The sequence below is a fragment of the Aspergillus udagawae genome, assembly GCF_001078395.1.
Source record: "Aspergillus udagawae IFM 46973 DNA, scaffold_2, whole genome shotgun sequence".
Lineage (NCBI taxonomy): Eukaryota > Fungi > Ascomycota > Eurotiomycetes > Eurotiales > Aspergillaceae > Aspergillus > Aspergillus udagawae.
In genome coordinates this window covers 2,755,186-2,779,647 of record NW_025091265.1, presented here as the reverse complement: position 1 = coordinate 2,779,647, position 24,462 = coordinate 2,755,186, and the positions used below count along the sequence as shown (strand labels likewise).

The 24,462-nt window shown below is 49.3% G+C and overlaps 6 protein-coding genes across 6 annotated transcripts; 3 read left to right on the top strand and 3 right to left on the bottom strand.

The window, feature by feature from the left end:
* Nucleotides 1-1,261: 1,261 nt before the first annotated feature.
* On the bottom strand, nt 1,262-2,692 carry Aud_003296 (putative cyclin-like protein (Clg1); the record flags this gene model as incomplete). The annotated part of the gene is made up of 1 exon (XM_043288249.1): nt 1,262-2,692. One exon carries the CDS (start codon nt 2,690-2,692, stop codon nt 1,262-1,264), a length of 1,431 nt encoding a protein of 476 aa, XP_043144184.1.
* A 5,358-nt stretch (nt 2,693-8,050) lies between these two features.
* On the bottom strand, nt 8,051-11,536 carry Aud_003295 (forkhead domain protein; the record flags this gene model as incomplete). The annotated part of the gene is made up of 1 exon (XM_043288248.1): nt 8,051-11,536. The coding sequence occupies one exon, from the start codon at nt 11,534-11,536 to the stop codon at nt 8,051-8,053; it is 3,486 nt and encodes a 1,161-aa protein (XP_043144183.1).
* Nucleotides 11,537-12,674: 1,138 nt separating this feature from the next.
* On the top strand, nt 12,675-13,489 carry Aud_003294 (uncharacterized protein; the record flags this gene model as incomplete). Its single annotated transcript, XM_043288247.1, has 2 exons — nt 12,675-13,143; nt 13,203-13,489. 2 exons carry the CDS (start codon nt 12,675-12,677, stop codon nt 13,487-13,489), a joined length of 756 nt encoding a protein of 251 aa, XP_043144182.1.
* A 673-nt stretch (nt 13,490-14,162) lies between these two features.
* Aud_003293 (cyclic nucleotide-binding domain-containing protein) lies at nt 14,163-15,404 on the bottom strand (the record flags this gene model as incomplete). The annotated part of the gene is made up of 1 exon (XM_043288246.1): nt 14,163-15,404. The coding sequence occupies one exon, from the start codon at nt 15,402-15,404 to the stop codon at nt 14,163-14,165; it is 1,242 nt and encodes a 413-aa protein (XP_043144181.1).
* Nucleotides 15,405-18,299: 2,895 nt separating this feature from the next.
* On the top strand, nt 18,300-20,537 carry Aud_003292 (carbohydrate-binding module family 48 protein; the record flags this gene model as incomplete). The annotated part of the gene is made up of 3 exons (XM_043288245.1): nt 18,300-18,343; nt 18,531-18,666; nt 18,993-20,537. The coding sequence occupies 3 exons, from the start codon at nt 18,300-18,302 to the stop codon at nt 20,535-20,537; spliced, it is 1,725 nt and encodes a 574-aa protein (XP_043144180.1).
* A 1,882-nt stretch (nt 20,538-22,419) lies between these two features.
* Aud_003291 (uncharacterized protein) lies at nt 22,420-22,918 on the top strand (the record flags this gene model as incomplete). The annotated part of the gene is made up of 3 exons (XM_043288244.1): nt 22,420-22,625; nt 22,735-22,839; nt 22,903-22,918. The coding sequence occupies 3 exons, from the start codon at nt 22,420-22,422 to the stop codon at nt 22,916-22,918; spliced, it is 327 nt and encodes a 108-aa protein (XP_043144179.1).
* Nucleotides 22,919-24,462: the final 1,544 nt, after the last annotated feature.

Below are 24,462 nucleotides of genomic sequence, written 5' to 3'. Positions count from 1 at the left end.
CGAGTATATGCGATGAAGCGAAGGCGAGAAGATGTATTTCTCGTCCCGGAAAGAAGAAATCAATTGTCTTGTCCCTTTTTTCCGCGGTTTCAAATTTGTTTGGGGACCTTTCGCAGCGCGAAACGGTCTTAAAAATATGGTCGTCTAACTTACATTGAATGTGCAATGGTAAGGTCGGAAAGGCAAAAAAAAAAAAAAGAAAAAAAAGAGACCATGCCATTTCGCTGCGAACGAGAGAAAAGCAAAACAAATCCAGATCAGACGGAACCTGAAAGGGGAGTATCGCTTTTTTTTCATGTCTGATTCGACGACATTTGAACATGAGTATGTAAAACAGGGAGCATCGAAAACAATTCGTCGAAAAGAAGTAGCGAAGATAGACTACAACCACCAGGTGCTCGATCCGCAATGCACTGTCGTGCAGAGAGCCGTCAGCACATGTGTTGCAGCATCGAAGTGTATCCCGGTGGGTCTGGTCAAACCACAAGAAAACAATATGTTCCTCAACCGAGACGGACAAATGCAGGAGTAGAATGGGGTCGAATCCAGGATGCAGAAATATTAACGCCATTGCTCGTAACAACGAGTGTAGCCGGTCATAGAAAAGAAAAGTAGGGGGGAAAAATGTACCGAACCAATGAAAAGGAAGAAAGCGATCTATAGATGACAACCGCCAGGAGGAATGCTCAAGCCCAGAGAAACATGAAAAGCATAGAGGTAACAAATAAAAAAAATTTGGTAAAACGCAACCATTATAAATGGACAAGAAAAGTCATGATCGTCGTGACCTGTCTTACTCCAATGACCAGAAGATGATTCAATCAATGGAGTAATTGGTGACACGATGAGCAATCACTCTTCACGGGCGACGAAACAAAGTATGAAGCCAAGCTGAGAAGAGATTATGCCGCATCGTAAATGCACAGAAAAACTCTGTATCGTAGATGGGGATGGACAGAGTTGTTCCAATATCGCTCGTGGGAAGAATTTTTTTGTTGCTTTTCACTTTTCCGACATGGAACAATGACGGTGGATGGGCACAGGTACTTTTCCGACAAACACAAAACAACGGAAACTGAATATGGGAATAGGACATTTTGTCATCGCAGATGGAGACGGTATCATCAAAAATGGATCAGAAAATGGTTGAAATAAAGGAATGGAAATGAAAGGGAAACCAAGAAAAGAAATCTCGAGAGGCGTTGGCCCGGCCGCGAGAAAAAAAAGGCAGACAGCCATGGGAGACCTAGGGGGCACCCATCTAGGCGACCATCGCCTGCATTGGGCCGAAAGCATTCGCACACATGTAGTGTTCGACATGCTTGGCACAGTACAAGCATCCGCAGGATGAACCATGTCCTGTCCAAACACTTTGCGCAAACGGTAACGCGTAGGACGGCGTGTGGTGGTAAGATGGGGGTTGCGACCGAGGCGCGGACTGAGGCATGTACTGCTGCGGCGGCGGAATCCAAGTTCGTGTGTATGGCGGCGGGGGGTTGGCATACGCCCAGGGTCCGACAGAGTAGTAGTCGGGAGTGTTCGGGCCGCTATGGGGAGCCGAAGGAGGCGAGTACTCAGACGCGGCGGGGTTGAGCCAGGAGTTCTCGTAATGAGAGCTTCGTTGATACTGCGGAGGAATCGGTCCCTCGGGAGACAAGAGTGGCTTGGACACCATGTGGCCCCGCGAGACATTAGTATCAATGGGGGCAAGGGTGTGGCGCGACTCCTGGGCTCTAGCAACAGCCTTTGCACGCCAGGTCTCCCAGTGGGACAGCCACGACGTGAAGCCGTCCTGCTTGTCATGGATGCGCTCGTGGAGCTTCCATTCGAATGCGAAGAGCCACTCCAGTTCCATGGAGTTCAACTCGCCGACCGGGATGTTACTGACTTCGGCCCATGACTTGTTCTGGAAGGTGTTGTCATCCAGAAACTTGCTTCCCAGGAGTAGGGCGACAGTCAGCATGCGATAAACCTGTCCACTGCCAGAGGTGTACACTTTGGCCGAGGAAAGCATACGCATTCGGCTGGCCAAGTAGTACAGACCCAAGAGGATCGTGGAGCTGGGAAGGCGGGTCGAAGAAAGGATCTGGTAGACGTATTTCCGAAACTGGGGAGGGACCGATGTTCCTGGGTAGACGCTTCGCGCGAAGTCAATATCTGCTATGTTGATCTTGGTGATGTACAAAGCATACATTCCCTGAGCCATCTCGGCCACAAAGTCGGACATCTGTTCCATCTCATAATCCAAATGGGCGGCTACACCTCCGGTGGTCTTTTCCTCCTTGCGTTGCTGTTGTTCGGGCTGCATCATCATATCTTGGCGGCGATACTGCGGCGGAATGGTACTCTCCATCGGGGGCAGCTGTAGGCCGGCACGGATCGGAGGCAGCACATTTGTAGCGGGCAGGGGGCCGAACGATTGGTTCAACGCGGGGTGAGCAGTGGTCAAATCTCTGCCATTGTGCATATGGTGGGCGGATGCTGGGTGCAAGTTCATCGGAGCCGGCTTTGAGTAGTGGGCGGATTGAGAGTACTGCTCGATGAATTCGCAACCATTCTGCGCATAGCGGGGAGGGAAGGCGGAGTTGTTGACGATGTAAAAAGGCTGCTCATTTTCCATCCTGCCACCGGGCAGGACGTGAGGAGGAGTGGGAGGTAGGCCCTGGAGGCCAGCGGCGAAGAAGGACGGCATAGTGGTTATGAGAGAAGAAAGAAAAAAAGACCAGTCCAGGACGGCGAGGGTAGACGTTCAAACGCTAGAGAAGTAACAGTCAGTAAAGCCACCCTAACGATATGAAGAGCAAAGCGAACGCGGGATAGAGCCAGTACAAAGAAAGGAGACCAAATACGAACCGTCTACACGTCCGCCAGGCCCTGATCCTGGGGAGAGCGATGCTCAGCGAGCCGCAGCTCTGTGTTTGCCGTGGTGAGGTTCTCTTAGTTGAATAACATGGAGAGGGGGGATATTCAACCAAATTAGTAGATGAAAGGACCACAGGGAGCACGAGAGAAGAAGCGAGAGAAAACAGCGATCGTGAACGGCGTGTTTGTGTTTGGCTTCCTTGAATGTCGGATTCTTTCACGCGGCGAGAATTGTGTTGTTCCCTCGCGGTGTTGCTTTCCAATTAGAGAGTTGTTGGTGCAACACGAGACACCCAACAAGCACGGTGCTTTTTTTTGGATTTGAAGGATAAACAGTGGATGGACACCCAACGACGTGGAACGTGCCTCAAGGACCGTAAATAGGAGATGGAGACAAGAGTAAGGGAGAGAGGGTTCGTGGAGCCAGGAGAGGCTGGGGGGGAAGAACGACGGGGGGAATTGTAGGGGATCGGAAGAGAAAAATTAATTTTCTTTCCCTCGCGCCAAAGTGAAATGCCCCGGACCACGACGGCAACGACACTTAGTGAAAAGCTCGTTGAGAGAAATTGACAAGAGGAGGTGAGAGTTATGAGACAGGGAATTTGACAGGCGAGAAATGAACAAGAACAGAGAGTTGAGAGGACGGAGGATGGAGAGGCGAAGAAGGAAGGGGATGGAGAGAGAGAAAGGCAGAGGGAGAGAAAGGATGGGGCAAAGGCCAGTAGTAGTAGTAATAGTAAGGGTACGGGTAATGGTGTGTAGGCGTAGAGTGGTAGAGAGAGAGCGTAGTGGCTGGATGGATGGGTGGATGGAGTTTAGTCGAGAAGGCCTAGCGGAGTCAGGTTGAGCAGTTTGATGTTGAGATGATAGTCATTGTAACTATTTTATTTTATTATCCTTTTTTTCCCTTTTCCTCTCTTTTTTTCATTTTGAAGTTAATAATGAATAATTATCAACAGCGACAGTACTCCATAGTCCAAACAGAAGGATGGATCATGACTATCATATGGAACATGCATGATGATTCTCTCTACGTTTCTGTCTGATTTAATTTCTTCTGCGCAGGTCTGATTTTGATTTTGTTTGGTGTTAGGATTTGTCTGACTGGGGTCCATCAAGCCATTTTCTTCTCATTTCCCAGTATCCCATTCCTCTCTTTATCCAGTCTCTGATTCTATGACTCTTAAAAGGTAGTGACAGAGGACTTCGGGCTGGAGCAGGTTTGAGTGTGTATTTCTGGTCATATAATTACAGTACTACTACCTTACTAACCTAAGGCAATAGCGAACTCCGGCAGGTCGGAGGCGTTGGCCAGCAAAGTCAGGAGGAACAATCTGACCAGCAGGTAATGGCGAATGACAACCGAGTGCAAAGTAACAAAAAAAGGGAGGGGAAAAAAAAAAAAAAAAAGAAAAGAGAAGAAAAAAAAAAAAAATAAAAAAATTCATGAATTAAATGGTAGGCAAAAATTTTAATGCAGATTATTAATAATACGCAGGCCTCCACTCCCACCCAGACCAAATGAAAAGGATGTTCTGGCTGCTGGGAGGGCGGGAGAAAAAAGGACTACTACGAAGTACTAAGGTACTGACAGTATTACAGTGCCGTGAAAAAGGGGTCCTTCCATTTGCTTCAGAGTTTCCTCTCAACTTCAGTTACACAGAGCACAGTTTAGATCAATTAAAAAGGTGCTCGTAAGAGATAACTCAGAAAGGTAACATCCGATCGTCCTATTGAATCTCTGCATGATCAAAGTGAGGTCAAGTACGGAGTACAGAGTAAGAGGTAATCAAAACCAGAAATCCTTTTCCTTGGCGTGCGGTAGGTACCGTGTTACTCGTACTGCTTCGTACTGCAGAAAAATTCTAGATGGTTTACCAGGAAATCACCCAGAGGCAGTGACACAAACCATGGGAGTCGACTTGGAGGTCAAGATTCAATCGGCGGCTTGAAGGGGAAAAGAGCAGTAGTGATGGTTATGAGTAGTACAATGACTGTTCAACAATATATTCTGCTTCACATATATTATTTCGAGGAAGTGTCGATGAAATGAGAGTGCCGAAATGTCCCAGATCATCCTTGTATCAATGAAAATGAATTCCTGTGTTAATCCTGTGTAGTTGTGCAGATGTTCGGGGCTTAGAAGCCTCAAAACGGACAATCAAGAGCCACCTGGATGGGTCACACCAGTGCTAAAACTAAGGTAAAAGGCCCAGGTGGTGGGCTCACTTGTTGCCCTAACCCCTTGCAAGGTTAGGTTACTGGGTTACGTTGACGTTTCTGGTTTGATTCCTATTTCCTCAAAAGTTTCTGCTGGTACGTAAGGTAGTGGTACGGAAATTGTCCAGAACTGAAGGAAGAGAAGCATGACTAATATCAACAGTACCTGTCATAATGTTAGCCATCGATGATAGCAGGTAACCATCATCAGCGTCATCATTGTGATCCTCAAAACCAAGGTCCAGCAATGACAGTCAGCAGGGTATGAAGGCGGTGCTTGATGCAGGCTGCCAGTAGTAGTACTGGAGTGAGAACAGTGATGCAAAGTCGTTGTCACACACAGACCAGTCATGGAGACACTTGCCGTAGGGCCGTACTCCTCTGAGGTGCATAGTCAGGGTAAAAGTCACCAGTAGCGTCTGGTCTCGAGCTTTAGTGCTAATAATAAAAGACTCGCCTCGAACTCAAAAACGGCCAGAATGCCTAGAATCGACTGGTTTGTGCACCGCATTCCCCGTGCTAAAATAAAAACGTGTCGTAGTGGTACAGTCCATTTACAAGACTAGGCTCATTTTGGAAGGGGATTTGCTGATGACCATATGTCGGCGGTGACCGAGTGCAGAATTGAGTGTAGTCAGTTTCGTAACATGGTGCTTCTCGATACTCCGTAGAAGGCAGGGAATTCTTCCAGAGCGAATGAAAGAGAAGAAACCGGTGACGATCATCCTTGATTTCAAATTCTAATCAAGATAACGAGACAAAAGCAAACTGGATGTCTGTAATATGAAAGAACACACCCAACGTTGTCTTAGGTATGACACCATTGCACCAAGGTGGCAACAGTGAAAGTACCCTTACAGTCCTGTGATCAGCCTCAACATGAATCAGGCATGGCACCTCTGCTTCCACCCAAATATCAGGCTACAGAACCCAGGAAGACCATATCCTGTCGTATACTATACTATGATCAATATAGGACTTTGGATCTCCTCATCTGCTGCCGATGTCGATAGAAAGGAATAGTCGTTGCATTCCACTTCCGTTCCTCAGCCAACAAACTCAATGTGCATCGTCAGCGGAGTAACCAGGCAGCACTAGCCGCTCTTCCGAATCTCCAATCTTGTCGAGTGCCTGCGCACCCAGGCTACTTACATACTAGACAGTTGGTACTTACATTGTACCTTTCTGCGTAGCCTCCGGAAGCCTAAGCATATGCCGTATAACCAACGCAGAAACCCAGAGGCTTGTACGTGACCAGCCAACGAGTGATTGAATCTAAGGATTCCTTCATCTGACTCATCCTCACATCATAATAGTTAATGCCTTCCTGAAGGTGCCTAGAAATGACCCAAAGGAGATGTTGCGTCGACTTCTGCCTATTACTACCTGGGCTATGCTTGATACTGGTTGGACCGGATAGATGGATTTTGGAAGGACGTGGAGTCGGTAAGTTTGTCAAAATAATATCAACGATCAGATGCAAAGTATCCTGCGCCAAAGGATATCTGGATTTCTGAGATTTTCATCCTGCCGATCTTACGGAAACACTCGATGGAAGTGCCTCATCTGCTGAAATATGTAGCAGCGTCAGGCATATAGCCACGCATTCTGAATCTGCAGAGAAAGACGAAAAGGTATAAAAACACAACCAACCAATCAACCATCAATTGTTGAAGGATTTGTGAGGTTCACTCGGACAGTGGAGATGATGAACTCCCCCTCTGTGTTCTCTCCAAAACAATCCTCCTCTATGAGGGACAATGATGCTCAAAAATCACGCACATACTCATCTCTTTATCCCCAAGTAGTACTCTGTATCAAAGAGGGGTAAACAATCGTCATCGTCAGGCTTTCATTTCTGCCCGAATAACAATAATATCTAATAGAGGCAGACTGTGCTGTGGGCTGTGAGATGACTCCCAGCGCCTAAGCGGCAAATCCAACTCCTGGTCTATCGATCTACTGCATGGCACGACCGATATGGAAAAGTTTGAATTTCCAGTGCCAAAGTGGGATGTGACGAACGCCCACGCCCCGACAAGGTATCTTACTTGGTTCCTGAATACTTGCCTAGTTTTACCAGCATTGACAGACACTCGTGCTCCAATCCATCCTAATGAATGGCGAGTTCGGCTCGTTAATCTAGGGCGGACGTATGCTGCAGGAAACCATACGTTGATTACCTGCCCTGCCCTCAATCTCAGTACCCTCGGAGATTTCTCCAGCCAGTTGCCATTGCCACCATGTAGATAATCGACTTGTGACTTGCCACGGTTAGTTTCGGTCCTCCCATAGTTTCTACGATCATCTGTGTCGTCTTACTTTTTCTGCTACCCCGCTGTAGGGAATATCCGGAGCGACTCATGTGGGGAACGGGGTCAGGTACACTGTACGAGCAGTCTACGGACAACAGGACCCGACATGTTCGTAACTTAAAAATATATCCCTCAAACTCAGCTCAGAGATATCGTCAGATTCGTCTATTTACCGGATCACTCAAAAACAAACTCCTAGCTTTTCCAGCCCTGGAACGATGAGGTCTACCCACAGCGTTCTAGCTCGTAGGTATTGCAGTATCACAACCATAGAAAATCGAATAAGAAGAAAAGAAGAGCATTTGACGCTCATAACAGAGTGGATATCATCGACTGAAGGAAACTTCAGATAAGAGAATAAACGGGGGGAAAGAAATGAGAGAAAAACCAATCCAGGTGAAGGGCAAAAGATATCAGAGAGTAGCAATACCCTCTTAACTCCAGCAGGAGCACTCAATAGATGAGTAGACTCTGGCGCTGATCTTCGTTCCAATCACATATCTTCCATCAACACCTTTCCGAGTACGAAGAGTATCAAATGTTGTTCTCCAGAACAGTCATAAACATAAAATCTCGTTTCGTGAAATCGTTCAATCAAGGCGGCAGTCATAGCCGACAGAAACGACGCCAGGCTCGCTGCCGCAAACACACATTTACTGGTCTCTCAAGCCTCCAATCAAGGTGCGAAGCGCGTCCAGAATGACAGCCTCGTCCTTGGGCTCCCCGCCAGGGAATGAGCTTTCTGTCGCGTGGCCCAGAGCACGAGCCCGTGCGCTCTTGAGCACTTCCTTGATGTGATTCTTGTCCTCATAGTCTTCCAGGAGAACAGCCTCAAAGTCATCAATGGCTTTGCTTGCACGCTCCTCAAACGACACAGATTCGGGAACCCCCATAGGCGTGGGAGCCGCGTTCATGGGCGCCACATTGTAGTTGGGTTGCTGATGCTGCTGTGGAGGCTGCATCGGTGGTCCCTGGTTCGGTGCGAGATACTGCTGTGGCTGCTGAGGGTTGCTCGGATGCGGAGGTGGCATATGCTGCTGTTGTTGCGGCGGTGGCGGTGCAGTAGCATTGTGTGGAGGGTACGGTGAGTGATGTTGCGATTGCGAGTGCATCCCTGGTGGTTGCTGCGGTTGCTGAGGTTGCTGAAACTGAGCCAGCTGCGGTGGGGGATCGGATGCATAGGGTGAAGTATATGTAGAAGGCGTAGTCTGAGCAAAGGCGGGCGGAAGATTGTTCCGTAATGGACTGGGTATTGGGAAAGGGGCCGAGGCTGGGACCGCCTGCGGCGGAGGGTGAGGAGGAGGATATGGATCTTGATGACGAGGAGCAGGGGTGGCAGGTGCTGTAGCAGAAGAGGCAGGAGCTGGTGTGGGAGGAGCATAGGTATTCGGAGGCATCGTCGGGAACTGGAAATGCTGATTCGCCAGATTCGTTTGCCCATTCTGTGGATTTCCATAGGATGGGTTCAACGGTGGCATGTATTGAGGGGCGGAAGCCGGTACGGATGGAGGCTGTGATGGCGGTGGAGGAGACGGACGTCTCTTCTTTTCCTTTTCGACGGATGCCCCCGGTCGAAGCTGCCACGACCATCCTTTGCCATCTCGTTCGGCGTGCATGAACAAGTGGCTGTTGCCGTTCAAGTTGTGCCGTACACTGGAGGTCCAACCCTCGGTCTCGCACTTGAAACGGAAATAGGGGTATTTCAACTTCAGAGCACGATAGATCTGCTTCAAGGTCATCGGCGTACCTGCTTCCGTGAGGGCGTCGAAGATCAGCACAGCGTAATTGTACGGTGGCTTTGCCAGATCCTCTGGTGTGTAGGCGGATTCGGGAGGGTAGTTGGGAGAGGGTGACCGTGAAGGTTTGCGCTTCTTGACCGGAGGAGCCTTGATGAACTCTTCCGGGCGTTGTTCCAGAGGAAATGGGCCACCCTCAGTAGAAGGCAGGGGATAGTCCATGAGCGTTCCGTCCGGCTTCTTCCGTTTGGTGTACTTGCGCTTTTCCGGCTTCGACCCGGGAGACTCGCCCTCGCCAGGAAGGCTCGGTGTAGCGGCTGCAGTGCCCACCGTTGGTGTGGCTGTGGTTGTCGTCTTACCGGCTTTGGGTCGATTCAGCGGAGGAGGAGTGACGCCTCCGTTCGCTTCCCGCTTCGCAGCCAGTTTCTGCTCCCTTGCCAACTCTGCACGTTCGCGCTTGGACATGATGCCGTCTTTGGGAGGTCGCCCAGGACCCCTTCGACGAGCAGGGAGCTGAACGCCGTCTCCGGTACCTTCGATAGAAGGCACCGGTCGTGAAGGGTCTGATTCTTTGGTCTTTAGAATGAGCTTGGTCGGCTTGGATGGGTCCTTGTTTTCAGCTCCTTCGCTGGCACTCTTTTCCGCAGCTCCTTCTGCGTCATTCTCGGCGCCGACAGATGCCTTGGCATTCCCGTCCTCTTCTATCGATGGTTCCTCAACTCTGTCGGCTCCAGTCTCGCCAATCGGTACATCTGGCAGCAAAAATCGTATGCGCACTCCGCCGATTTGTATGTAATCACCACTATGCAAAGGACGGACTTGACCCGGCGATAGCCAGTCAGCACCGATAAAAGCACCATTTCTGCCCATCACTTCCATTTCGAACAGGTTCTTATCAAAGTTGAAGGCAATCTTGACATGTTTACGTGAAATGCCTCGGTGTCCAGCGGCACTACCGTCAAGAGTAGTAGGAGGGTGAATGGGGATAGTCGGGCAAGCATCGGGCGAAGGTAGGAGAGCGAGTGCATCTACAGGCTTTGCATCTCCGTTGGTTTCGTGCAGCGATTGCATCGCAAGCGCATTGTAGTCAGTAGTGGATTGGAGTTGAGCCGGGGTCGCATGTAGTGGAGCGCCCGCTTCGGACGAGTGTGACGACCTCCGACTGAGACGTTTAGGAAGATGAGCAGGAATGTCAGGGTCAAGTCCCATGATACCACCTCGGTCGCTCACAACACTTCCTATCATGCCACTGCCCTCATGTTTTACACGAACCGGCGTGTGCGATGCATTGCCACCACTCGAACTTTTCGGCCTTGATGTCCTGATCGCCTGCCTGGCCTGAAACTCCCGCTGATGCGCCGCCCGAGCTGCTCGTACGTCTCGGCCCAGAATGAACGAATAAGTATTGCAGTAAAAATGTCCGTCGTCGAATTCTAATTTGGCAAAAGCCTGGATGCGCGGTTCCGATCCGCCGAGCGAGCCTGTACCATCCTGCAAATGACCTGCCGAATACCCCAATGTTGAGAGGTCAGCAGACTGGGACAGATAGGCCGAGGTAAGCATCTCATTGTCGAAAGGGTTCTTCCCGGCAGATGCGAGATCGAAAGGTGTGAAAAGGTCAGAGTCGTTCAGGCCCCCCTTGGAGAACATCATAGGATCCGTCAAACCTTCTGCAGGATCCGGCGTCTTGATTACTGCATCAACTCCATGATTCCCAGATTCCTCGGATTTCGGAAACGACATATCAGCGGGTTTATCTTCGCGATTTTTCTCTCCATCCCGGGGCAAGCGTGGTAAGTCAGTTGATGCGGAAAATTGGTCTTGGCCGGCGGCCGACTCTGCGGGCGCAGAGATCTCTGTATAGACGCTTGTTTTTCCTTGGCCACCCGCAATTTGATCTGAGGAATTATTTTGAGAGCTTTCGGTCGGATTGGGAGGGTTATTAGTCGAGGTTGAGGATTCTGCAGGTTGTGTTTCGGCGCCGGCGGGAGGCGCAGAAGATTGGTTGCCGAGGAGTTGAGCCAGAAGGGCGCTGGCGGCGGACTGACGGCGGAGATCGTTCTGATAACCTGACTCTGTGCCGGCGAAATCGTTTCCTGCATCACTGGGCTCGGACTTGATACCATTCATACCCGAGACAGAGGGTAAACCGTTGGGAGGAGAGACAGGATTGTTAAAGGTAGAATCGTGCTGAGCGCGGTTTGCGGAGTCGCTGCGCGGGGAGAAAGGGCCGTTGTCTCGCTGTTGCTGGTGGTTCTGATGTTCCTCCTGCTGCTGCTCTTGGCCCTCTTGGTGGTGATGATGATGGTGAGGGCGGCCATAGTCGAACAGGGACGACATATCTGGACCTGCATCAGGAGGTCGATGGCCCACCGCTGGCGCTGTCATGGTCTGCGACGACATGACAGGCTGCTGGGTACTTTGGATGCTCGATGCTGTCTAGAAGGAGACGGACAGGCAGGGAGAGGAGAAACAGGGCGGTGAGAAGAAGAAGCCATTCAGAACGGAAGTTGAGCTGGGGAAGAATGGACAGAGACCGATGCTGATTGGAAGGACACGAAGTTTTCTGCTGGTTTTTTCTGCCGGGTTCTCGCGGTGCTGGCCACTGTCGTTCACCGTAATCCCCAGTAACACATGCTCAGGTATCACCGCTAACAAAGGAGCATATCACTCAATTACTTTTGAGTTTGTGCCTACAAATATTTTATGTTGATCTCAGATCAGTCCTGAAGATTGGCACAGAAGAAGTTGGCATAAGGACGAAAACTTCTTTGACTGTGACGCTCATACTCTGGACTCTGTAGAGTATGAAATTTCTTTCTCGAGGCCCGCCCGCCCATGTTTCTTGCGCCTGAGGAATCCACTTCTTCACGATGATCCACTGCTAATTCGTTGAGATTATTGAGAAGACTCAATCCTATCCTAATTCCCACCTCTGATTCCATGGTCCTAACAGTAAACTACGTGCTCTGAGGTTTAGATTTTCTGACTATATTTGCATGGCCAAGTTGTGCTCTAGAGTTGTGCTCTAGAGTTGTGCTCTAGAGTTGTGCTCTATCCTTGGTACCTACAGTAGAATGATGAAATGGGTACTCCGTACTCAGATAGATCCATCGCTATGTCGTGGAATTGATATGCGACGGAAATTTCCATAATGGTTGTTACAGAGGAATAGGAAAGTTATCGATCGAGAAAAGGCTCTTCAATGTAGAGGACTGAGGACCATAAACTCCTGATAGAGATCGTCGTTCGTCCTTGAAACTACTACTTCTACTCCTTCACCTATTTCCACATCGCCACAGCATAAAAGATGACAATTTCTGCACCTGTATATACTCCCGGAAACTTACTACAAAACCCGAGCTCTACAATTTCAAATCGAAAGATTCCACGCGTTGCATACCGAGTGTATGTCTATGCCAAGAACTATACTCCATCAGCTTCCATCTGAGGAGTCTAATCTAATCATCACAATACACCCTAAAACAGCATTAAGACTACCACAAACCTAGGTACAAACAACCAGACGAAAAGGGGAACAATGCCTCCCAAATCCAAAAAGGAACCCCCCAAGCCCAAATCCCAACCCCCGGATCAGCCAAAACCCAACTGGCCTCCCCTGCGCCCCCTCATCCCTCCATCGGACCTTTCCCTAGAATCTCTCCTCCACGACCAAATCTACCTGATCCGTAACTTCCTCCCCTCCTCTCTCTGCAAAACCTACGTCTCCTTCCTAGCCTCGCTCCCACTCACCACCACCCCCGGCAAACCCAAAAAGGGCGAGGCCGTCCGCGTCAATGACCGATTCCAAGTGCAGGATGCCGACTTCGCAGAGAGGCTGTGGAGCGGGACCGCGCTGAGGGAGCTGGTGAGCAGTGCAGTTAACGAGGACCAGGATGGCGACGGGCTCCCGCGCTCAAACAGGGAAATCTGGGGCGGGGAGCCGCTTGGTCTGAATGCGAATATCAGGATATATCGGTATTCGAGGGGCCAGTTCTTCGCGCAGCATTGTATGTTTTTCTTCCAATAGATCCGTGATGGGGGAAAAGATGAGCTGATGAACAGCCAGACGATGACTCGAATGTGGTTACGTTCGAGTCCCCTCAACATAAGCCGCAGCAAGCCCGCACGACCTGGACCCTCCTGGTCTACTTGACGAGCTGTACGGGAGGGGAGACAGTCTTCTACCCTGAGCCGACCCGCGCGAATCGCAACCCGGAGCCTATTGCTGTGGCGCCGGAGGTGGGAATGGCGCTGCTGCATCGACATGGGGAGAGGTGTCTTTTGCATGAGGGGAGGGAGGTCACCGAGGGCGAGAAGTGGGTTTTGCGAAGTGATTTGGTGGTTGGGCGGTGATGGATGTGAGTTGACTTTTGTCTACATCTTACCTGTTGTTGACGGGATCCTAAGTGCCAGAAGCTGCTGTGCTTGTAGAGTTATTTATTGGCGTGAGACTGGACTTCTCTAAAGCCGGTCTGGTCATCCAACAAGCGGTATATGCATGCCAAACATTCGTTCAGAAACCAAGCCGATTAGGACTGGCTCGTCAACAGCATTCAGTTTATATTTGCACAAGGAAACTATAGAGTCACAATGTTCATCAGACAACTCCAAAGAGACAGTCTCGAATAGCAACCACTGAGATGTAATGGAAACAGGGACGTGTTGAATTTTTTTAACCCCGCAAGGGAGAACAGAATGATGGATGCTGGAAAGAGATGAGGCCAAACCCAGGTTTGGCTCACACGAGCATCAGGGTCGCACCAATGAAACGTTATAAAACTTCGTCCTCGGTGTGATCCAAACACTTGAAAGGTAATCTACTATGTCGGTAACAAGACAGTGAAACCCAAATGATCCATCGGAGAGCTTCTCATGTTCATCGCTTCATATTCCCAAGACCAAGCCTGCCTTTACCTTGTCCGTTGAGCCCACGAAAGAACGATAAACGAGGTACAAGAATAACTAAGAATGATGATAACCAAGCATGTCTCCACGTCAACCACTTTATCCAATCTATCGGATCGCATCATGAGGGCGAAGGCTTCGCCGAGTATTCGGCCCTTCTCATAATATCCTCCACAGGCCCCAGTAACCGTTTGAACCCATCGCGACCAAGTCGTGCAACCTTGACGTCGGTCTTGGCGACTACGCTAGCGGCACGAGGTTTGTCGTCTAGCAAGGCGAGCTCTCCGAAAAAGTCGCCTCTCTTATACGACTTGACGGTGCCCTCCACATCCTTCTTGAAAGCTTCCGCCTCCCCAGACTCAAGCAGATAGAAAGCATCGCCTGGAGCGCCCTCCTCAATGATCGTAGAGCCAGCCGGGTATTTAATCGCATCGAGCGCATCGGCAATCTTGGCGCGCTCATAGGGCTTGAGAGAAGAAAGCAATGGCACCTCTTCCAGGAAAGCTTCATACATGCGGCGTCGCTGGAAGGCAGAGTCCATGAGAATCCGGCGGAAAGTGATGCGGTCCAAAGCCCAAAGCGTGCTCTTAGGGTCAGCCGAGACAACAGTCGCCGCTCGGGGTGCGTTGTACATCAAGGCTAGTTCACCAAAGGAGCCCCCAGGACCGATGGTGCTGACCTTGTTGCCCATACCATCGGGGCCTGGTTGGACTGAGCCTGCGGGGTTGATATAGACATCGAAATGGCCATCCTCCACGATGTAGAAGTAATCACCTGCATCCCCCTGGGAAATCACCTTGATATCTTTTGCAGGAATGGGTTTTTCGACCAAAGCGTCAAGTACAGTCTTGAATTGGTCATCGTCCAGGTGAGAAAACAAGAAGTTGTTGCTCACAGCCGTTTTCAATCGCGAAAGCTGTTCTTCGGTCTTCGGATGGCATGGGGGCGTCCAGCTATCTGAGCCAGCCGAGGTAGGATTCAGGGACTCAGCAGATACAGAGGTACGACGGCCCAGTGCATAGTTGTTAGGGAACCCTTGGTTGGCGGCTGCAGTTGGGCGAGCTCCTCCAGGAGGTTCAGGGTGCTCGCCTTGACCTTCGCTCCCCAGACCCAATCCTCCATCAAAGGGCCTGTTGAATTGTATTCCTTCACCCGCGTCACTGGAGCCATTGCCTCCAGAGAATGTGTTTCCAGCTGTGGGTGCTGTAGCGGCGGAGTGTGCACTGCGGAAAGTGGGATCGGTTGGTGACGTCACCTCATATTCTTCCTCCTCGGATATCTTCTGAATTGGAGAATATTTGTCGTCTTTTGTGCTGACCTTAAGGAACGGGTTTGTACCCGGGAAAGAAGAGCTATCAGCCATCCTGTGGGCTGCAGGGCCGGAGATGGTACAGCTCCGGCCAACTTTAAAGCGGGGGAGTTAAGAGAACTCGGTTGTTGCGGGGAGAGCTGGTGGAAGGACAGAGACGAAAGTGGTCTGTAGGAAGTTAGAAAGCAAGGAAGGTAGATCTCGAGCTCCAATTGGGGCAATAGAGGATAAAAGGTCTTTTATGGAGGACAAATGTCAGGGTTGGAGCAGCAGAAGATGGTGGTGAGGAGGGGCGGGGAGTTGAGAGCGACACACACAGCAACCGTCTCCGCCAAAGACTGGGTGGGTATCTCAAGGTGAAGCCTTATTGGAGAGTTCAAGAACGCAGCGATCCGAAGATGATCGTATGCTTCATCTAGAGCTCCTTCTCTTTGAGTAATGAAAGTAGCAGAACGCGTGATTGCTTTTTCTTGTTTCAGTGATCTCAGAGAGATGAAAGAAGTTGCGTACGCAATTTGAAACAGGAAGTATTGGATACGGAACGACAAACAATAAGTACGACACCGAAGAAAGGGTAAAAGGATAGTTGAAGTTTGAGAGAAATGGAATGCAGCTACTGACCTAAAATCTGTCTCTTATATTGATGGGTCGCGTGAAGAGTTTCCTGAGAGACGGACGTATGATGACTCTAACTGAGCCGAGACAAGGATTCAGAGACGACACCCGGTAGCCGAGGTGAGATCGTCCAAGCAGATAGGGGCAGGGGTAGTGGTAGGAGAAAGAGGCAAGAGAAAATAGAGAGGGGACTCTGAACAAAGTAGAAAGGAAGATGGGAAAGGAGCAATACCTAAAAGACTGATCCAGAGGGGTCGCAGAAAGGAGGAGGGGGAGAATCAGTGGAAAAGGCGGGGAGCAGCAGGATGTGACGGAAAGCTTGCTATGGCTTGTGCATCTACATCTATCCAAAAATCGATCAATTTCAATAAAAGCAAATTATATTATAAAGCGCTCTCGTTCAGGTGTCAAGTGTTCTTCAGCTACCTAGCTACCTGCCATAAGGTCTACTCATGATCATCGCGAGGATAGACAATGATGGCAAGTCGTCGGCTCCTGCATCACACCAGGTTAGATCGACGTCACGGATTGCCCCCTGCTAGACCATACACTACGCCAATAGTCGATGGTGCGTCTTGCAATAGTCTGATCTAGAAGAGACGATAGGAGGTTAAGAGAGAATAATCAACGCCTCCTAAAAAGAAAGGGATCCATCTAACTTGGTTTTCCTTTTCCTAATTATCCAAAAAAGAAGCTAACAATGAAAAATCATGGGACGAAAGTTTCTAGGGAATGTGACTCTCTTCCAGGTGTCTTCTAGAACGTTTGAATGGGGCCTAAATTCTGATTACGAGTTTAGAAACGTTTCCGAGGACTCCGCAGAGTATCTAGATTGCTCACGTTAGGGGAAGAAAATAGGGGGGGAACAGAGATGGGGAGAGCTCCTATTCAGAAGGATTAACATATATAACTCTGTAGTTATGCCTATAGGCTCTTAGTGATAACTATCACCCCATTATTTGGAAACTTGGAGGTGTATGATGAGAATTGTGTGGCGAAAAGCTATCAACACAAGCTTGGTGATGGTGAGGTCATGAGGATCAAACGTTAATAATCGCTGACGTCTGCGATGGAGTATCGGCTCCGGATCTTCATGGGTTTCTGGTACCCAAAGTACGTACCGCTGAACGTCCCAGCGAAATGAAGTTCAGTGCATTACATCCGGACTTTGAGAGTTTTGGTTCTTGCAGAGCTCCCACCCATGGATTACCTAGCTTTTGCTCGAGATGCTGGCTGATTGTTACCGAAGATTGGTTCGTGGCATGCTTCTTTTCTAAGTTGGGATAGATTTTTCCTGCTTTAGTGTTGATTCCTGGAGCGCTGTGTTCTTCGAAGGAATCAATGTTTTGCAACGTTTACGCCTACTCATAAAGAGTAGCATGAACCTGCGGTGAGTTTAATGCAAGAAACAGACAATGTATGGCTCGTGTGTACCTTAGTGTGGTGTATCCGAGAAGGTGATAAGCAATGGCCGTTGTGACAAGGTTCCTGCAGCTCAGTTTTGAACACCTAATGTACCTCAAGAATGTGTAGACAACTCCGACTGGAGATTGATTGATCGGTGCATGTACTTGATAATGATGCGCTTGTTTAAAATTGAAGGCTTATTACTAAAGCGTTTTGAGACTGGAATGTCAATTTCCATATAAACTTGTCCTGCCACTCCACTGTGCACAGTGAAAAAGGCAGTACACAGCACGTACTGTCTTTGCCCCAAGTCCAGCCCATCACTGATGAGTTGTACAATGTTCATTATGATAGGGGCACATGAAATGGCATTTCTTCCGAGACCATACATACCTCGTGGATCTCCCGGATAAGAAGCATTGTCTGGTCTAGATATAGCTTTTAATCACCGACTTTGATCCTTTCACGTTTAGCATAAAGCGGTCTACACGGAATCTTCATACCTCAAGCTAAGAACCGGGTAGTTCATAACGGAAGCGAAAAGTTTGACTGCCAATTATCATTGATGCTATCGAGGCCTATCAGAATCCTTGATTGAGGCGACCGAATCGCCCAAAAAGGTCTGTGTCACCGCCACCCCGCTCCAAGTTAAAGCTCTAGATCCCCCAGCAAAAAAAAGGGTGGTCACCGTGCTCGATTTTTCCAGCCTCTCAAATATCCAATATCTCTTAGTTTGGCTGAGAGCCAAAGTACAAAACGAAGAAAATATAAAGAGGATCTCTGTCAGACAGTGTGTCGGCACGTTCAATAAAACGCGCAACGCGGAACTTGAGGATCCCTTGCGTCTACAGCTGCGGCAAGTCTCTGCGCAACACAGCGGAGTACTCGTTCGTCCGACTACCATACATCACCGCCAGTCTACAGTGTATGTCTACATCGGGCTGGAAGATGGGAAGCTACACGTTCCAATGGTGAGTCAATGACCAATTTCCTTTCATAAATCCCGTAGAATTTGAGCCTTTTTTTTTTTTAGCTATGGTCTACTGTGCCCCAGGCGATCAGGCCCTATATTGATGGCTAAAGTCGGGAACTCGGTACACGGATAACCGTTTGTGGATTTGATGGCTGACTGGTTTCTCGCATATTGCTTGATTATAGGCCACACCCGGCGAACGAGGTATTTGTCACAGGCAGTTTTGATGATTGGGGTAAAACGGTGAAGTTGGATCGCAAGGGTGATGTCTTTACGAAGGAGGTTCAACTTCCATCTGCAGACGAGAAAGTGCATTACAAGGTAAGTAGCGATCTAAGATCATTTTCTTTCACCATTTACTGCTGTACTTCTTTCCAATCACATTCAACGTCTGTCAATTTGATGCAGACAGCTCTGGACAACCGTATTATTGCATGGATCTTTTCTGTCTGCCTGCGCATCCCCCATCCCCTCAATGACGCTGGAAGGCTTTCCGCTTACTTCCACTGACGTCATATCACCGCCTTGCTCGCACCTTGGTTTCTTTGGCTCGCCCATCTTCCTGTTTTTGACTTATAAGACAAACTTCAACGTTAGAATTGTCTCTTGTTGTGGACTCAACTAACCAATTTTCTTAATTATAAAAGTTCGTTGTCGACGGCATTTGGACGACGGATAGCACTGCTGCTGAAGAGGACGACGGAAGCGGGAATATCAATAACGTTCTCTATCCCGGCCAACTTAAACAAGCACAAATTTCTCCACAAACCAACGGTACCACAATGGCGACTGTTACTCCAGAAGTGACCGAAGCGGCAATAGCGGCTGGCATTCACAAGGGTACCGAGAAGAAGGCCAATGAGGCAACCATCTCATCCGCCGCCCCTGAATCGACAACTGCCGGCCTTGCCAAGGCCGTTCCCCTCGAACAGCGATCCAACGTGCCCGGTACGTTCCCAGAGACTCCTGGACAAGAAGCAGAATCATTTTCCGTCAACCCTATCCCGGCTTCTGGTACCAGCGGCAACCCAATCAGTCTGAAACCTGGTGAGAAGGTACCCAACCCCAGCACTTTCACCAGCAACACCGTCCAGTCCACTGCTCGGACAGATCCTGCCGGCTACACACAGGATCCCAGTGCTGCTACTGTTCTTGCAGGCCAACCGACGAGCCAGTCGACGGGAGCCAGCGACCTCGCAATGCCTCCTGTCTCCAGCAGCATGATCCCTGAATCAAGCCTCCCCATGGGTGAGCCCAGTCAGGGATTCAGCGCTCCTGGTGTTACCATACAGTCTGCAGCACCCACCTCCACAACTGCCGCTCTTGCTGCAGCTGTCCCACTCGAGTCCCAGAGGCCCCACGGGAACGCTGAGGAGGTTGCTGATGATGTTCCGAAAGTCGTCAGGGAATCGATCGCCGAGTCCCACAGAGACCCTGAGGCCGCTGCAAACAAAGAGGCTGTCGAAGAGAAGAAGGAAATGGAGGAAGAACTTCAAAGACGAGTCACTAGGGAAGAGTCTACTGGTACACCTGCTCCGAGCACCACTGCCGGTATTGGTTCAACTCAAACGAACGGTGGAGCACCTGCAGATGAAGTGCCTGAACCAGTGAAGCACTCCATTGCCGAAGCTCACAAGGACCCCGAGGCCGCTGCTAATCCGGAGGCCGTCGAGGAGAAGAAGGAGATGGAGGATGAGCTGCAAAGGACAGTCCCCAGGGAAGAACATGCTGGCGCGCCTGCTCCCACCGCCACTGCGGCCACCTCTCAGACCGCTCCTCGAGCCACAGGCGTTGAGCCTGAGTCGCAGCCAATGTCTCCCGGTGCTGACAGCCCTCAGGGCCCTACCGTTACCACCGGTGTTGCTTCAGCGAAGGCCCCGGAAGTGTCTGGTCCTGGAGCTGCTCCTGGGGCTGGTGCCAGAACTGGTCAAAATGAGGGCTCCACAACCCTCATGCCTAGCTCAATTCCCGATAAAGCTGCCGCTCCTTCTGAGTCCCAGACCGCTGAGACCTCGGGCCCATCACAAACTACGGCTGCTCCCGCTACCACCGCTTCTCAGGCACAGACAGCAGGCACCACTGACAGTCCGTCAAAGCCGGCAGGCCAACGCAACGGCCTGAGGAATGGGACCAAGGAGGAGAAGAAGAAAAAGAAGAGTTTCTGGTCCCGGCTCAAGGAAAAGCTCAAGTAGCCGCACACAGGCCATGTTGTATGTTGGGCAAGGATGATGGATGATACCAAATGGGCGGGTTGATTTCTCTGGATACCTCTATTGCTTACGCTTTGTTCATGACGACTTCGTATACCTCTTGCTTGGCCTTATCTCCTTCCGAATGGTAATGTTCAATAATATAATGAGCTGCAGACGATTTCTCACTTGCGGTGCAAAGTTCCAATAATAATTATTGCCATTGTCACGACATGGATGATAACGAAGATATTGTAAATGAAGCTAGACTGTGCCCCAAGTAAGGAGTAGAGCGACGTCAGCTGAATTACGGCAAAACTGGTTCTTATCCAGAGCCCAATAACATGATACATATGTCTTTGATTTCCTTGTACTCATTGTACAGTGCTACATCATTACCACCATTCTCGATGAGAGGTTAAGATTTCTGACCTGCTCAGTATATTTCAGAAACAGATAGGGAATATACAGCTAATATATATGCTAACATCATCGTGAACCAGCCAAGCTATATTGGTATCGCATCAGAAACCATCCCATTCAACTTGACCGGGTACCCCAGCATGCTATGATCAGTCAACCAAAAAATCCCTTGAGCGCAGCTTGCAGCCGAGCAGAGCACTTACTCCTTCCCGGTCTTCGTAAAGCAACAGCCGCAAAAGAGAGACGCCGGGTAGCAAACAACCTGCGCATGTCAGTCCACGATTTGAATCCTTGATTGTCGGAGTACAGCAATTCCGTACAGCAGCCACGATAGTCGTGAAGAATCCTGTCAGAACGCGTGAGAGTCATCCCTTCAACCCCGGAAAGGATCCCATACCTAATGTTGGTCCGACGAATTTGCACCGGCAGGGATTCTGGTCCGTGCCGCATTGGAAGCAGATAGGGAAGATAGGGATGAAGGGCGGACAGGACATGTTGATCGCTGAGTTTAGAATAGATTGGTCCCGATGTGCTTAGTGGATGAATACGGCTAGAAGTCGTTCGATACAACTAGTCAAGCAAAACTACTGACATTTGATACTTTCTATAGATGCTTCCTTACCCTTACCCTTATGAGAGAGGTCGGTATGCGCGGATGATTCATGATGACGACAGAGACAGAGCGCAGAATGATACCTTTGGGAATGCAGGCTGAGAAAAATATACACTATGTTTAGGAGCTGAACCAGGAGTTATTGTGATGTTTCTACTATCTAGACTTGGAATTATCGCCTCAGGGTATTTCGACTTGATAGATAACTACTGTGTATAGGTAGTTTCCAACTGCCGTCGGATAGCCAGGGCGGAGCTGTTGAGTTGCACTTGCAGCCACACTAGCCACTTCACGATCTACCCTGATAATATTATACCAACCAAAGAGAGATACCCCTGCTGAAGAATATTTCTAAGAAGCCAATAGGTAACATGATTGATTGCATCTAGGCCCAAAGCCTCATATTGCCAGAAAGGGGCATTTAATTGCACAGAGATATCTAGGCACCAGAATTCCTATGCGCCGCCCGCCCACAAAAAAAGCCTTGGCGATAAGATTGATGGTTCGCCCATACACCTTTCACAAACTGCCCTCTTTTCTCACCTTTTCACATTAATTTGGGTATTTCCTCAAGGATTCATTTTGTCCCATTTAGTCTTTTAAGAACCACTCTCGAAATATAATCTCCCACTCATAGCCACAGGTACGTCTCTACATCTCATGTTCAAGTCATTCAGCCACCGCACCTGATCGACGTCATCCTCTCCACTCAGCTCAGCCCTACGACTTACGAGAAAAATACTAATACTAATAAAGACACAGGCTTCAGCAATTTAGCATCACTCTTTTCTCGATTTTGAATAAGTTACAGCTCCTCTAATTGCTTTGGTTGGGCACATAAACACCAAAATGCAATCTCTTATTCCTCTCTTCATCCTCCTTGTCGCCGTCGTCATCTTCTCCATTATCGGGTACATTGCGTATAGCATCGCCCAAGAAGTCAGCAAGAATACTCGCTCGAAAATGGAGAAGAAAAACGTCATGTTCACAAGGGATGGGATGAAAGTTGGAGTGAAGGAGCTGAGTGAGGAGGACTATGTGGATCGGAGCCAGAGGTGAGCATTCCCCCCACCCCCTCCGGCCCCCTTCATGGACACTACGCCGTGTTGGCAGAGGGTGGTCAATAATACGAGACGGTCATCACTGACTGTAATTATGTGATAGTGTTCTGGTCAACATCTGGAATCATACCTCGTTTCCGGCGTATAAGAGTCGGCTTTGGAATATGACGGGCTCGACGGCGGGGACAGAGACGGAGAAGAGGAAACCGTGAGTTTGGATCATACGTTGTTGTGCGCGGCCGGCTCCAGGGCTAATTAATGTTTGCAATAGGTACTCGAAATCATGAAATTAAGAGGTTTGGGTGTATGTTGTTGATACATTGTCAAGTTGGAAGATGATCCTTCTGGGTGTTGTTTGGCCGATTAATAGGGCGGTATGCTTGCTTTCCTACTTTATGTGGCATGAATCCTCTCTCTATCCATCATACTTCGCCAATGGGCTTGCTACTGCTTTTCGCGATGTACACTTCTTCAAACTATGTTTCGTCCAACATGAGAACGATTGACGGCCTCGATTTGTCCGCACTGAATGTATGAAGGCGACTTTCACGTTTGCTCTGTATGACTGCGCAACACAATTGATATTGCAGTTCCGTGGTAAAACTCTAAACATCGTGTCTTGAACTCGTACGCGAACTCTGTAGCAGCAGTGCCTATAACAGCTTTAGGATGCGTCGTGTGCATCTACAACCTCATAAGCCTTTCCTTTCGGCATTTTAAAGAGCTAGAATCTTGAGCTCATAGGTTGAAGTAGTTTACTCGGAGCCAATGTATCCAGAGCCTTAAGTCACATTACAGTGTGCGAGGAACCCTACTGCATCTTACATATGCTTGCTATCTGCCGTCAGCTGCCAGGCTATTGGTCACTGCGCAAGGCTCATTCGCAAGTGTAGCACGGTGCCTGCAAGATTGAGTCTCATCACTACACTGGCAGTATGAGTTCTTCCGAGATCCAACATCATATCTTCGAGTATCTTATCACTGCAGATCAAGTGGATGGCCTGTGGAACGTATTCGCCAGATTTGAGAAGAATAGCTCATCTCAAAAGACTGTCGAATACTTTGCAATTAAGCAGATGAGCCGACTTAAAAAAAAAAAGTTCATCTTCGTAGAGCATAGACACACTTATAATCGAGGTCGCGTGAGAAGATGCCGTTTCAGCACGGAACCTCTTCTGCGGTGATCAAAAGCCAACCTAACAGTCGTCAGCTGCTGAGAGATTGGTGACGGGCGCATATGAAGTATCAAACAGGTAGACCAGCCAATGCCCGTTAATGTAAGTTAGAACTTCGACGAGATAATAAAGAAAGATGTATTAATTCTGGCGGTTGAGAGCCAAGACGGGCTCAAGAGGAGTTGTGTAATCCAACTGATCTAACCGCCTTAGAAAATGTGGGTTATTATCAGAACCGCAACTCCAATAAGACAGCATTTGTAGATAAGAATGATTTCTGACTGGCCCTGCTAAGGCAGGCTAATTCTAATATAGTAAAGTGATTTATCACAAGCTATCTCAAGCTTTCAGGAACCCCCGCGAAGGAGTGGGTCCAGCTGACCATTGAGGCGTTGCCTCCCGCATCTTTGGACGAATCACACGCCCACGTGCCAAGCAAATCCCCTCCTCCGCCTGCAGCTGACTGCCAGAGTTGGCAGCACGTTGTTGGTCATGTTCCCTCGATAGGCTCGTGCTCGTTCTGCGTGGCCCGTCGAAGCGGTGATAAGGAAGTCTTCTCGAGACTTTCCATGGCAGACCCGTCGTATTCAGATCGCATCATTCCCCTCTTTTCTTGTCGCTTAGAGGACCTGGCATTTTCTTAGTTCACTTGCTTT